Source organism: Filicampus tigris, chromosome 2, assembly GCF_054856515.1.
Source record: "Filicampus tigris isolate MCC_2025a chromosome 2, RoL_Ftig_1.0, whole genome shotgun sequence".
Lineage (NCBI taxonomy): Eukaryota > Metazoa > Chordata > Actinopteri > Syngnathiformes > Syngnathidae > Filicampus > Filicampus tigris.
Window position 1 is genome coordinate 5,082,595 of NC_141218.1, and position 13,948 is coordinate 5,096,542.

At 44.6% G+C, this 13,948-nt stretch overlaps 1 protein-coding gene across 6 annotated transcripts; it reads left to right on the forward strand.

The window, feature by feature from the left end:
• The first annotated feature begins 282 nt into the window (after positions 1-282).
• rbm14b (RNA binding motif protein 14b) lies at positions 283-13,824 on the forward strand. 6 transcript variants are annotated; one of them, XM_086024656.1, is made up of 4 exons: positions 283-413; positions 3,240-3,592; positions 7,312-8,326; positions 11,331-13,824. In XM_086024656.1, exons 2-4 carry the CDS (start codon positions 3,244-3,246, stop codon positions 11,626-11,628), a joined length of 1,662 nt encoding a protein of 553 aa, XP_085880782.1. In that variant the 5' UTR covers positions 283-413; positions 3,240-3,243; the 3' UTR covers positions 11,629-13,824. The 6 variants fall into 6 exon arrangements, with proteins under 6 accessions (XP_085880782.1, XP_085880785.1, XP_085880788.1 ...); XM_086024659.1 differs by having other exon boundaries at positions 7,333-8,326; XM_086024662.1 differs by lacking the exon at positions 11,331-13,824 and adding an exon at positions 8,547-9,046.
• The last annotated feature ends 124 nt before the right edge of the window (positions 13,825-13,948 follow it).

A 13,948-nucleotide genomic window follows, 5' to 3' on the forward strand; every position in this document is an offset into this window, starting at 1 on the left:
TGGAAGGGCCTCCCTGCCATTTTGTTGACATCAGTGCAAGGTGAATTTCCACTTGGCGATCCGTTTTTTAATTGAAGAAATGTTTTCATGTATTACAATAGTGCTCTTTTCATATATAAGTTAAAAAAACGAATTTAACTCAAGGTACCACTGTACACTAGCAGCGTTTGTTTGTTTATTTTACTGGTTTCCACCAACATACATACTGGAAATAACCCGTATTTTCGTGAGAATGTAACGTGTTAAAAGAATGAGAATAACTTCGAAACGAGCGAGGGTTGACGTGGAATCCCCCCCACACACACACACACACATTTCGCACACGCACACCCCTCCCCCTTCAATGCCGGGCAGGCAGGCAGGCGGAAGCAGCCGCGACCATTTTGAAAAACGGGATCAGTAGCAGAGCGAAGGTAAGATGGTCGATTGGAACATTTCTTCCCTTCAGCGCTCGACGCTTTCCTGTTTCTGTGGTCGGACCCGAAACCGCCAACACGTCTAATGTTGGTGCAGGCCGCCCTTTTGTTCTGGTTCTTCCCGTGTACGTGCTCGACGTGCTTGTATGACAGACGCTAGCGGTCTCATTGTGTGACTTGTGTGTGTTGATTCTACTCGGTTTTTCGACGGCGTGTTTGTTTCCTTTTTTGCTTTTCCACCCTTGCGTCCATGTTTTGTTGAGCGTTGATGTGTTATATACGCATTTTGTGTGTGCACCGACACCGGCTCGTTGTTTATTCCCTTTTCTTGGCCGTTGTTGCTAACGCAAGTCTGCGTCGACGCGAATGTGATGACTCAGCGTCAGGTGACGTCATCAGCACGCCGCTCTGAAGAAGCTGATGGAGCCTGTACCATTGATCTGCTGTGGCAAACAGCAGGAGAGCGGCTCTCGTTTACCTGATACAGTTGTGTGTTGCAAACACTCTACAATGTAGATGAGATGGAAACTTGCGCCCCTCGATTCGTGTTTGAAAACGAAGTTGACTGTGGTGGTGGAGCAGTTTGAAGTTGAGGTTCACCACTTGATGGGAGATATCTGAAGATCACCTCCGACCCAAAGTCTGTGCTCCACCAGAGAATAGGAGCGCTGAAGAGCCAAAAAGTCAGGATGACATTAGGTCAAGAAAATTGTCTTTCAGGTAAAATAGCAAGCGCATCTGTTCATCAAATTTAAGCCTCGCCTAGTTTGCTTCGAGATGTGTATCTGAATGAAAGATGTAAGTCAGTACTACAACCCCGTGTTCCCACGCGTCCCTAATGTCCTAAGAGGTATTGAATCAGTCTTGAAATATAGTAACACATGATGAATAACTTACAGTCATAAAATCTTATCTCAAATCGCAAACGAAAAAAAAAAGCTTTTAAGAAGTTATTTATTATTTACTGACTGACTAGTGGTATCATCACGCAAGCGCGATAGCGGAACCTACAGTGCAGTGATGTGATTTAAGGTCGGACGCTCAAAAGGAGAGATTCATGTCATTTTTGGAGTGTAGAAACCTTTGTACAGCATGCAACAACATTGTGAATATTGCTCATAGGGTTGGGTATCGAGTCTTGACAATCGATTTGAACCAGGGCTAACGTTCCTATACTCTCGGAATTGTTCTCCTTTCAAAGTTCCCTGTTTCGAAGCCCCGTCCCGTCTATTGGAAGAAGAAGCAACTGAAACCAATCTCAATACTGATCCCCAAACTACAAAAACAGCCATTTTAGCCCCACAAGGATCGTTGACAGTTCGTTTAAAGGGCATATGGTGTTACTACATTTTGGACGTCCAAAAACATCGATATATTCGACACTTGATAGTGTGACAAACACCGGTCCTGTGTGGGCCGCCCAGTAGCGATGATGAACAATTGTGGCCTCGTACATCGTTTTAAGTGCCCTATCAACTTCAACCAGTAATTTTATTGAAAAAGCACCCGGAGAGGCGATCTGGTCTCTGTGCTGTGATTATTAAGCAGCAAACAGCCAAGGGCCCGGTCTTATCTACGTGCTGTGATTCTGTCATAGATGGAGAGCCTGTTAGGCTTTCACGGAGTGCCAGTACTTAAAAAGAGTACCGCGACACCTTTCGGTGAAAAATTTCACCATACTCGTCTCTTTTCTGTACCAGTATTTTTAATATGGCCAGCTGATTGTTTTGACCTTTATGTACACTAACGATTTACAGTACGTGTACTCAAGTGACAGTCTCATTATTTATTACACATAATCATCGGCCTCAAAAAATCCATAGCGGTTGGGCTCCAATTTTAATTGTAATCTCCCTGAAAGTGCTAATGCAGTTCAATAGATAGGGATCCATTCTTGAAATAAGAGGCAAAATGTGATTGCTTTGTCTGCACTTTGTGAAAATCGTTCTTCTGTGAAGCATTGTCTGTATTTTAATCAAAGCTGCGAATCACAACATCTGCGAGAATCTTTTTTTTTTTTATTTTATTTTTTTAGTTCAATTGTTGAACTGCTGTGTCAATTTTTATCTCATGGGAAGGTAATCATTATTATCGGACCTCCTGTGTCCAAATTGGGTCAATTTAATATTTTTTCACAAATCAATTTTTTTGGTCAGTCCTCACATGGCTCGATTGGTTTTACAATTGATTGACCAATCTAAAGTGTTCAAAATGGCTTGCTCTCTTTGTCAATGTAATGTTAATGGCACAAAAATCATTTACTATTTTTGCCTTTTCCAGAAACTTGATAGTTTTGGCAATGCGAGGATTTGCCGATATTTAAGCTGTTTTTAAATGGCATTGTTTCACTATCGGTAGTGAAGTACTTTATACCGGTATCGTATCGAAGTCCGAATTTCGGTCTGGTGTCACCGCTTGGGCCTCTTTCTGCTCTACAGTGCGTGTTGTATCTGGCCTATGTGCTGTGATTGTTTGCAAAAGCAGCTGATGCAGGGCCAGCCAGTTGTCTTGGGCGCAAAATAGGAATGCGCTCCGCGGTGTCGCCTTCCATTTGGCTTTGATTGACACCCACGTGCCGATGAGTTATGTCACGCCAAATGTATTTATATAGCCCTTAATCACAAGAAAGTCTCAAAGGGCTTCACATGCCCATAGCTGACAAAATATTAAGGGCATCCCCTGGAAAAAAATAAATAAATAAATAAACACCTGGGGAAATATGAGAAACCCTGAGAAGGGACCACAGATGGGGCGACCCCCCCCCCTTTCAGGATGACGCGCAATGATTCAAAGCTAACCAGTCCTTTTGTCCTTGCTCCGCAGCACCATGGACAAGGGCCACACGGTGAAGCTCTTTGTGGGCAACCTTGCGCTGGACACCACCCAAGAGGAGCTGTCGGCCATCTTTGAGCCGTACGGTCACGTGGTGAGCTGCAGCGTGCTGCGACAGTTCGCCTTCGTGCACCTGCAGGGCGAGGGCGCCGCCGAGCGCGCCATCCGCGAGCTCAATGGCCGCGAGTTCCGCGGGCGCAACCTGGTGGTGGAGGAGTCGCGGGGGCGGCCGCTGCACTCCACCAAAGTCTTCGTGGGCAACCTGAGCGGCATGTGCACCACGGAGGACCTCCAGCAGCTCTTTCAGACTTTTGGCAAAGTTCTGGAATGCGACAAAGTCAAAGGTGAGTCAAGACATGACACCTGATGACGTGCGTTGACTGAAGTTATCCAAACGTTTTCCACTGAGGGCCAAGTTGTCAGTGGTCAGATATTGGCAGGCATTTGTCTGTTGGCCTTTATTCGTTTTTAAAATCTGAAGATTTCTTACTTTTCCTACACTTTAGCACATGGGATGTTACTGACTGGAAGGCGTAGACATGAACTTTTATAGAAGTGCAATCCACGTTTACATATCATGTTTCGGGAAACATGAAAAGTTGAAGTGGTGAAGCCTCAAATTTGTTTTCATTATTGTTGTAATTTGTGATTGAGTTTGTGTGATTTAGGTATTTACATTACAGCACAGAATAAACTCGTACTTAACGCCAGACTTGGGTCGAATTTAGTTGTCATGGTGAACGCTTACAAGACTACACATCAAAGTATTTAGTAAATTCACACCTGAAATTGTAGTCGCAATCGATAGCATAAGCGTAGGGAGCGAAAATCTGCGTATCATTGGCGCCCGTGTATATGCAAAAAACTAAAACAACCCAAAATATATTAAAAACATTGATATGCGGGAATGGAGGGAAAAACATAAACCCCAAAAAGTATTTTAAGGCTTCTTTTTAAAAAAAATTCAAATCTGTAGATGCTGAACCCTGAACATGTGATGGTCAGCTGTAGGTAATAAAAGTATACAGTAATAGTAAGGGAAATGCAAATGAAGCATTAACTCATACTAAATTGTCTTTCATATGAATTAATGCTGATATTTGCCTTGATCTTAGTAACCTATCATGTAAATCTGATGTTTATTGTCATAAAGATTTAGGAAGTGTTTGTGTTTGTTGAAAAAAATAATACATTAGAAAAGAACCTTAAAAAAAGTAAGCGCATATTCAATCCCAACGTTGAAGAACATTATTTACCCAAATTGTTCAGGCCTAGTTTTCGCTCAGAATATCAAAGAATTCTTGTAAAATTCTGTGCCTCTTCCTCACTCCGTAGAACCCGTGAAGCAAAAGTTTCACTGTGGCTATTTTTTTTGTGACAATAGTAATGTTAGATACTTTGGGCTTGGCGTGAGCACAGATTTTTAATGTGGACAACTGACTAGGTGTTCTACCATTATAATTAATGGCAGCATCATAAATTAGTGATTAAAAATACTAAATGAGCATCTAAAATGTGTGATTAGTGGTGTTGTGTTGAAGTTAGTGTGCAACGGTTTATTCTAGTTTATGACTTTGAGAAGTTGCAACACGAATAGTGAAGGATTTTTCAAGATTTTATGGTGGTACGCGGCCCCATGTTGCCTTGGAGTAGAACTGTCCCTGCAATGAGCAGCAACCAATTCATGTCTCCAAAATAAGAATCCAAACAGAGCAATCAGTAGTAATATGACCATTTTGAATCGTTATTTTCCGGAGGCTCCAAACTGGACCTCGACACCCAGCAGAAAGTGGCGCATTTTTTTCATCCGAAACGGTTATTGTCTTTATGGCGTTTGTGAAGAGACGTTTTGAGACGATTTTCCGATCTGAACTGTTTTTGTCTTATCTAGAAATCCTCTATTAAATCAATCAAAATTATTTGTCCTAAAAGTAGTTGTCGCTGATGAGAAGTAACAAGAGTCAGAAGAGGCGCTAAGGAATACGTTGTTTGTTTTAATCACTAAAATATATTTTAATTCGTTTATAGCGTGTGGGTGGGCCAAAGTGATTGCCGTTATGTACCTGTGCTGGAAGAGCATTTAACGCATTCATTGCCAAAGACAATTTTGGAATTCCATTTGAATGAAAACATTCAATGTCGAGGTTGAGTTATGTCGCTTGAGCATTTTTTTTTTCCATTTGGAGGGTTTGAAATTGCAAGCAGCTTGAGGATTGCTAATGAGCCAAAGCGCCAGCAGAGGGAAGCGTGGCTCCGTTTTAGATTGAGAATACCCCGTCTGCCAACTGTTTGGACTGCACGCACAGACAGCTCGCTTTTATTCCGACAATCGAACAGGGAACATATTGATGAATGGGATTTAAGTGGCTATTGCAACCAGACTTTGATTTTTGTGAAATGTTGTCACGTTGCAACTGGATGAACAAGTTCCCAAGAAAAGATTGACTTTGCTAATGTCGGCTTCACACCGACAGACAAATCAAATCTGCTTCGTTATAAAAGTATCGTTTACTTGTGGAGGCGGCCGCCTCCAAATCATCTGTGCAGGAAAAACCCAGCAGATGATCAATAAGTGAATGTGTCACACTTGTTACATGCATGTGGTTGCGGTTCTCCATGTTCTAACTTGGAGGAAAGTTTCCAAATTGGACAGTTTCCATTGGAATTATGGATAATAATTAAGTGGAAAGATAGCATATTCAAGCATAAATGTCAATTTGTTTTTGTCATAAGCCAATAGTCTGGCCAAATCTTTAGCTCTCCTTGCCCACATGCAAGGGTATTAAGGTACCTTAAATCGTTTTATTTTTGTTGCCATCAAACTCTCTCGGAATACGAGAAATACTCCCTAGGTATGTTTTTATAGCGTTTTACGACACCGGACTTCGAGCACATAATACAAAAATAATACAGACACATTTCAAAACAATGTATTGACAGAGAGCAACAGATAAAATGAGAATATGGTAGTTTTTGAGTGTGCTAGTACCTCTGTTTACAAACAAATCAAATTTTTTCCCCCCACACTCACAAACTTATCATCTTGCAATGTACATCCAAACTCATGCCCAAACAGTTACCGTATTTTCTGAACTATGAGCCACACCTTTATAAAAGCCGCACCCACTCTATTAAAAAAATACAAATAAAATGATGAGGAAAAAAACGCACCTATGTTGAAAAATTTGATATTTACTGCATTTACAGAACGATTTTGAACTGTAAATGTACATGTACTGTATGTACCTGAACAGATTCTTTACTAACAGTGCCTTTTTTACACTGCAACAACTTTGCTGATTAAAACGAAACAGAACCAAGAGAAAATAAAGTACTTATCTTCATTTCACTGCCCGCTGACTCTCCAGTTTGTCAGCTTTACTTCCGCATACCACCTAATTCATAACCTAGTGCATAGCGCCCTCACCTGTTGAACTCCTCCACCTGCAGTCGCATCCTGTTGATGGCAATTGTATTGTAATTTAGTTAGAGAGCCCCTAGCGGTGGAAGAAAAATCCACGGAATAGCCGCACTTTTATATAAGCCGCATGGTTCAAAACCGAGGGGGGAAAGTAGCGGCTTATAGTCCGGAAAATACGGTACACGCTAAAATGAACCTACAACCGTCGCTTTCTGTTGGCGTAAAAACAGGATTGAAGAGGATTTCCAAATTGATGAACTAGACTAATCTTGAAATGCCTCCTGTTTACACTCTTCTTTCAAATTGAGTGTCAAGCAGTGTGCCACCATCTAGTCAGAACAAAATAGTTATACAAACGGTACCGAACAAAATTCTGTGAAATAGCAGGGCCGCAATGGAGGAGGGTTTACGATGAAATCTTGGGCACCTCAGTGTTAAAATATATTTTCGCCGACCATCGATCTAAGTTCCTTAAGAGCAGCAATTTGGTAAATTCCTGGTTTATTCCCACGTGAAGCTCCCAACGTTGACGCTTCTGTGAATTTTGCATCCCTAGTGGTAGTGATGGTCCACATCCTGCTTCAGTTTTAGTGCTTAGGTGTTAGCCGAGATGCTAATTGTTGTCCCTGCGCTCACTGACAGCCAGGCATTCCTCTTCCATAGGCTACGCCTTTGTGCACATGGAGAACAAGGAAGACGCACTTCAGGCAATCGAGGCGCTTCACGGCACCTCCTTCAAGGGGCGGCCGCTTTCCGTGGAGCTCTCCAAAGTTCAGCCCAGCAAGCAGACTCCCACTGGGAAGATCCCCTGCGTCAACTGCGGCAAACAGGGTCACTACGCCGGCGAGTGCCCCGTGGGGAAGCCCACTTTGGAGCAGTATCAGAGTCAGGCCGCCGTCCTGGCCGCCGCCGCCGCCGCCGCCGCGGGCCTGCCTCTTCAAGTGCAGCAGAGCGTGCACAATTCGGTGTACAACACGTCCACGTTTGACCCCACGTACGCCGCTCTCACCGGGATCACCACGGGCACGCGCACCGACGGCAACCCCGTCAACCCGGCGGTGTACGGCGCCCTCGCCAGTCAGGTGTACGGCGCCAACGTGGCCAATCAGCTGTACGGCTCGGTGGCCAACCAGGCCGCGCTGACGTCGGGAGCCGCTCAGGTTTACAGCTCGGTGGCCCCCAACCTCTATGGCCAGGTGGCGGCCAGTCCCGCCGCGGCCTCCGCTTACACGACGCCCGTTTATACGCCAACAATGGCCAACCCCATCTACCTAACCGCCGCGCCTGGCATAGAAATGCAGTCGGCGGCAGCGGCGGTCAACCCCGCCTACACCGTCGCATCGGCGATATCGCCCGCCTACGCTCACATCACCGCCATGGGCGCTGCAGACCCTGCGACGGCCATCTTTGAAGCGGCCAGACAGGCCCATTATTTTGCTCAAGGTCAACAGGTTGTGGCCGAGCAGCAGACGGCGGCGGCCAAGTCTAGCGAACGGGACCGCAGCCCGCTACGGCGGACTGCCCCCCTCCTGCCGGACCCCATCATGAAGCCTTTTATTTACCAGCGGGCCAAACCGCGGCGCTCCCTGCTGCCCACGCCTGCCGGCCGAGCCGCAGAGGAGGCGGCGTCAGAGGCGACTGAGGACCACGTGGCAAGGTAGGACGTCGTCTGCCCGCCGACCACCAGCTCTTGGTTTGCCTGCCTCTTGCTCATGAAGCTGTGTATCATTTGCTCTTTCCATTTTCAATTGGCAATTGAACATCCCAAAAAAAGAAAAGGTGACTGATTATTTAGTTTTTGGTTTTTAATCCAACACAAAAAGCGGGGAGAAAGACCCAACTTTTTTTTTTCTTTTTTCTTTTTTCCTCAAATTAAGTCTCCGATCAAAAAGACAACATTGAAAAACAAGCCAACGGAGGAGTTTTGATTTTAACAAGAAATTAGTCTCAAGTTTCCCCGGAAGTTTGGTGAGGAGCTCCAGACCACGATCAATCAAAAGATCAGCTCTATTAAAAACGATGACAAGCAAGATATTGTCATTTGCTCCATGCATTTACCTCTGACACGCAAGATTTGCTTTTACTCAGCCAGAGCCAGACCTCTCCAAGGTCGTAAATGATGTTACCACCGAATGTAGCATCATAACTTCAAAATTATCATGTTTACACTTCATTATTCCAGAGGGGGCAATTTGTTTATTTTGGGTCTTGTATACCGGCCAAAACGCTCAAGACTGTCAACTAGTTCACTGTATTATTTTATATTGTTCCACATATGTTGTACTGTTGAGTAAAAAATGTTTTCATATTTTTCTATGTTAATCTTTTTCATTTTGTTTCAAAAATTTACTTCATGTTTAATAAAATGTTGAACTACTCTCTAGTTTCTTTAGTTTTTAGTACAGATGCTTTAAAACTGGCATTTAAAAAAAAAAAAATCGTGATGATAATCAAGATTGGACAATATGAAAAAAAAATAGTTTTTTTGTTGTTTTTTTTCCCTCTACCAAGTCATGGTCAACGAAGACATTGTTTTGGCCAGACGTTGTCTTGTCTCTTCCTGGGAAACGGTCTTGGGTCTTCTGTCCACTTGAATCTGGCAGGAGTAGTTGTCCCATGCCAACTAGCCAGCGACAGCTTCTTGTCTCCAATGCTGGCTTGCGGATGTTTTCTTTTTTCTTTTTAATTGCCGTCTACACACCGAGGTGTTACGCTCAAGTTGTTCCTGCGAATGGCAACGATCTATTGGTGTCAAATCTTTAAAGAAAAAACAACAACAATGAAAACGCTTTTGTACCTACTAGACAGTAATACGTCTTGTTGGGTGAGGTTTGATTTAAAAAAAAAAAAAAAAAAAAAAAAATTCCCCATTTACTTTAAGAAATTTAGCATTGACTAGCATTTAGCGTTTGAAAAAAAAAAAAATCTAAAAAGAATGCTGAACAGGTGACCAGTAAAAGGACAACTGTGTTAGATTTTATATGGATGCTCTGCGTCTGCTTTAACTGTGAGGTCTCCCTGCTTAATGGTTCAGTGCCAGCAAATCTTTTTTTTATTTTATTTTTTTCCTACTGTTGCGTAACAGTCACAATGAGTCTGTGACATGTTTTAAGTTTGCCATCTATGCCGTTTTATGTGCAATATCCTTTGAAAGACAAAGGTGTTCAAAACAAGCAGCTCTAAATTTGATGTCTAAGTACCCACCTACTCAACTCAATTTCACATGTCGAGAATATGCTGCCTCGCTCACAGCGTCCGACAGCAATGGCGAAGAGTCGCTGGTCATGAGCACCGGAAACCTTTTGATAACGCCTGCTACCGATATCGGGACCGTACGAAAAAAAGAGCCGACCTGGAGAATGGTGAGCGAGGAAATTGACCTATCTGGTAAGTACTACTTGTTTACAGCTGTCGGTTGTGGCCTGTTTCACATTGAACCAAGCTAGCAATAGCATTAGGCACATACTGTAGTACAAGCATTTTATTAAGAAACACCCACATGGACAAAATTGTTGGTGCCCCTTGGTTAAAGTAAAACCCGCAGTGGTCAGAGAAATGACAAAAGTAATAATACAAACGTGACCAAAATGACCCAACCAAAATCAGCTCAAAAATTGCATTTGAACTGTGGCTCAACAGAATCCATTTTAAAAACAAAGGTTTGGACAGAAAGGATGGACCCCGAGAAAAGATTGGAAGTGATACGACCACAGGTTCAACCAAGGGATGTCCTAATCCTCAACACAGCAATGACTTTGCCTATTTTCAGGGTGAGGCGTAGTCATTGTGCTGTTTGGTGACCACACTGAACATGGACCACGGGAAGCAATGGAACAAGTTGTCTCGGGAGATAAGAGAAAAATTATATACAAGAACGTTAAAGGTAAAGGCTAAAAGACCATCTCCATGCTGCTTGACGTTCCTGTGACTACAGTTGCACATATTCACAAATGTTCAGAACCACGGATGTGTAGCCAACCTCCCTGGATGTGGCTGCAGGGAAAAAAAAATGATGACAAATTGAAGAAATGGCTAATGCAAATGGTTGCAAAAGAGCCCAGAACAACCTCCAGAGAAATTGAAGGTGAACTCCAAGGTCAAGGTCCGTCAGTGTCCGATGGCACCATCCGTCCTCATTTGAGCTGAAGTGGACTTGGTAGGAGACCAAGGAGGACACCACTCTTGAAAACTAATCATAGAAGAGTGAGACTGGAATTTGCCAAACTGCTTGTCGACAAACCCCAACGCCTCTGGGAAAATTGCCTTATGGACAAACAAGACTTGCTTGTTCGGTGGAATTTTGCAAAGTTGTGGTGCAAGTCAAAGTGTTAAGTAAACGATCCCAATTGAAGTCTTTCATATTCATCGTTCATTTGCCTTCATTTTAGCCCGAGCCTTACCTTTTATGTACCGTAAATCTGACGTTTATTGTAATACCGAAAGTGATGGCTTGTGTTTGTGGAAAAAAATATATGGAAAGAGGACGCATTTTAGATCGCAATATTAGGGGGGGGGGGTGTCTGGCGGAATGGCAATTGGATTATTTTTCCAAAAGGGTTCAGCCCGCCAAATGACAAAATAATCAGTCACTTTTGCTTTTTGGATGAAACGAAGGAGTGATCGGCGCCTTGTAATGCTCTCGTGTTCCTGACCCCCTGCAGATACTATGCTGACTACTACCAGCAGCTGCAGCAGTACCCTCACTTCCAGTACGCCTACCCCTCCCCCGGTGCCATGACCGCCATCCCGGGCGTGCAGGCGGTGCCCGCCATGTCCGGCCAGCCCGTGGCCACGCTGGACGCCCTCAGGCCAGTGGTGCCCGCCGCCGCCGCGGCTGTGGCCGCAGCCATAGCTGCGCCCAGGGTGTATGAGCCGCCGTTGCCGCCGACCACGCGCAAGGAGTCCATCCTCCGCCGCCCCGAACTCTCCCTTCACACGCCTGAGCCCCCCTTCCGATAGTCTGCCACCTCCTCCCTCCCCCCCCCCTCCCCTCCTTTGCTCCGTTCCCCCTCAAACGGGCTGTTTGGTGTGCGTTTGTTTGGGGGGGTGCGGTGGGATGGGAAGGGGCGGGGCTATTAACCTGCTTGAGCAGCTGTTCTGTTCGTCATGCAGCGCAGCCCCTCACCTGTTGGCCATCGCCGACCTCCGCTGATGTCGTGCCAGTCGTGAGGACATGCACTACTCTCAAAAAGTTTGGGATGTTGAGCTTTGTAAAATGCGCCTTAACCGTCACAGTCAAACTTCATTTGTCCTTCTCCAAAGTTTTCAATGCACTTGTTCAACTGGTCAGCATTACAGTACTTTTTTTGCACCGCTTGCGGTTCTCTAACAAGAAGCTGAATTGATCATCGAGGAACGTGTCCATTATTTTTTCAATTGGTGAATTTGATTTAAAAAAAAAAAAAAAAAAAGAAAATTTGACTTCTGCCCCTTTATTACAATTGTATAAAATGTACAAACCAAAAATAATTTTGATCCATTTGCGTTTGTCTTGTAACATGTTAGAAAATTGGCAAAAATGTTGGTTGTTTTCCAAAACAAAAGCTGATGATTGCAACGATCTTATTTTGACAAAAACAATGTTAATCAGTCTGTTTTCACTGATGACTACAGAAATCTGAAAATATTTACTGTTGAGACTCAAATAATTTTCATATAAGGAATCTTGACGATCAAGCGATTATCAAAATAATGAGCAATTAACCTGATAATTGATTAGTTGTTGATTAATTGCTGCACCTCTAGTCTACCATAAATCTTTTCAAGGATGTCCACTTGTCCATTCATGGACAAGCAAACGGCTGTGAATCTTAGCGAATCGGAAGTTGCGAGCTTAGTGTTATCAGCCGATTCCAACTGAGACGAGAAGCGTCACGGAGCGGCATAGAGGTGGACGCCGTTGCAAACGTTCATGGAAAAAAGGCAATCATGGGTGTCTATATACACATCTATTGTTATATCCAGTCTGGATGCTAAATGGAGTCGAGCTGTATAGGTTAAAGCGCATTTCAGGGTCATCGTGAAATGTCACCTGAGAGCTGAATTTCCCTAATTTTGTGACTAGTGCACTTTGGCCCCCTTTTTTTTTTTTTTTTTTTTTGGTTGTGCCAGTAGTGAGCCACATCCCAGCTCACCTTCGCCTTTGTTGAGTTCCTCGCACCTGCGACAGGAAGTCAAATTCCGTGCCACTCGCCATTCTCATGTGTGTTCAAGTGATGGTGGTGGGGGGGAGGCGGGCCTCTTTATAAAACAAGTTTATCTTGCCTTATGTTAGTTTAGTCGAGAGGTCAGACAAGCACACGCCGCGTAGTGGCTGCATTGTTACGGACAGAACCAAGCGTACGCGACGTTGGGTGGGGTCAGGGGGGGGTCGTACATGTAAAAGCACACACGAGCCGTACTTGAACCTTCGTTTCTCCCCCATCGTCCCGGCTGTCGTCATGGCAACGCAGGAAGCCACTGCCTCACCTCTTCTAGTTTTTATACAGCAGCCTACCTCTTGTCCCTCATTTCACCTCCCCTCCACATCTAGTAGGCCTTTTTTTCCCCCCCCCTCTTTTTTTTTTGTAAGTGACGTCTTTGCGTTTATTTCTGCGGTGCATGTTGACTAGTGAATGAAAAGCTGGACTCGGTGCCTACGCAACAAGTGCTTTTCACATTGGTCGTTGGGAGCGGGGGGGTTCGTTTACGTTCATTTCACATGGTAGACGTCACGGCGCAGTGGTGAGCACAATCGAGTTGACGGGGGAGCCGGAGGTGGGGGGGCAGTTTCTTCCTGTACCCAATTGCCATCTTTATTCCCCCCCCCCCCCCCCCCCCCCCCGATCCCACACAAATACATTTTTACGTCAAGCCAGTCATATTTTTGCAAAATTAACAATTTGACAGCAGCACATAGACACGCAACAATCCCCCCCCCCCCCCCACTTACGATCACCCGACTGCCTTGCTGCGCCTCCCCCTCCCGTTCTCCCCCCCCACCCCCTTTGCCCTGTGGTGGTCACAGTGTAATCTTGTGGTTGCATCCTTTGTAGAACTTTGTGTCAACTTTTTGTGTCTTGTTTTATTGAGGGCATGCTCTGATTGACACGTGTATTCAAACTTGAATAAATGTTCTCTGGATGTTTAGTGCTGACTAAAGGAACACAAAGCTTGGGCCATGTACGCTTCTTTTTCTTCTTCTTCTTCATGCGGGGTGGGGGGGGGGGGGGGTGGGGGGGTTGGCTTGGGTTGGGTGTGTCGCCACGATCTCCCTGCGTGTGTTTGTGTGTTCACTGTG

What these genes read in the sequence shown, in the direction of transcription:
- rbm14b (XM_086024656.1), top strand. Translation starts at nt 3,244, where the DNA reads ATGGACAAGGGCCACACGGTGAAGCTCTTTGTGGGCAACCTTGCGCTG. An exon ending in GGAATGCGACAAAGTCAAAG is followed by an intron (nt 3,593 to 7,311) that starts GTGAGTCAAGAC and finishes GCTCACTGACAG; the next exon opens with CCAGGCATTCCTCTTCCATA. An exon ending in ACTGAGGACCACGTGGCAAG is followed by an intron (nt 8,327 to 11,330) that starts GTAGGACGTCGT and finishes GACCCCCTGCAG; the next exon opens with ATACTATGCTGACTACTACC.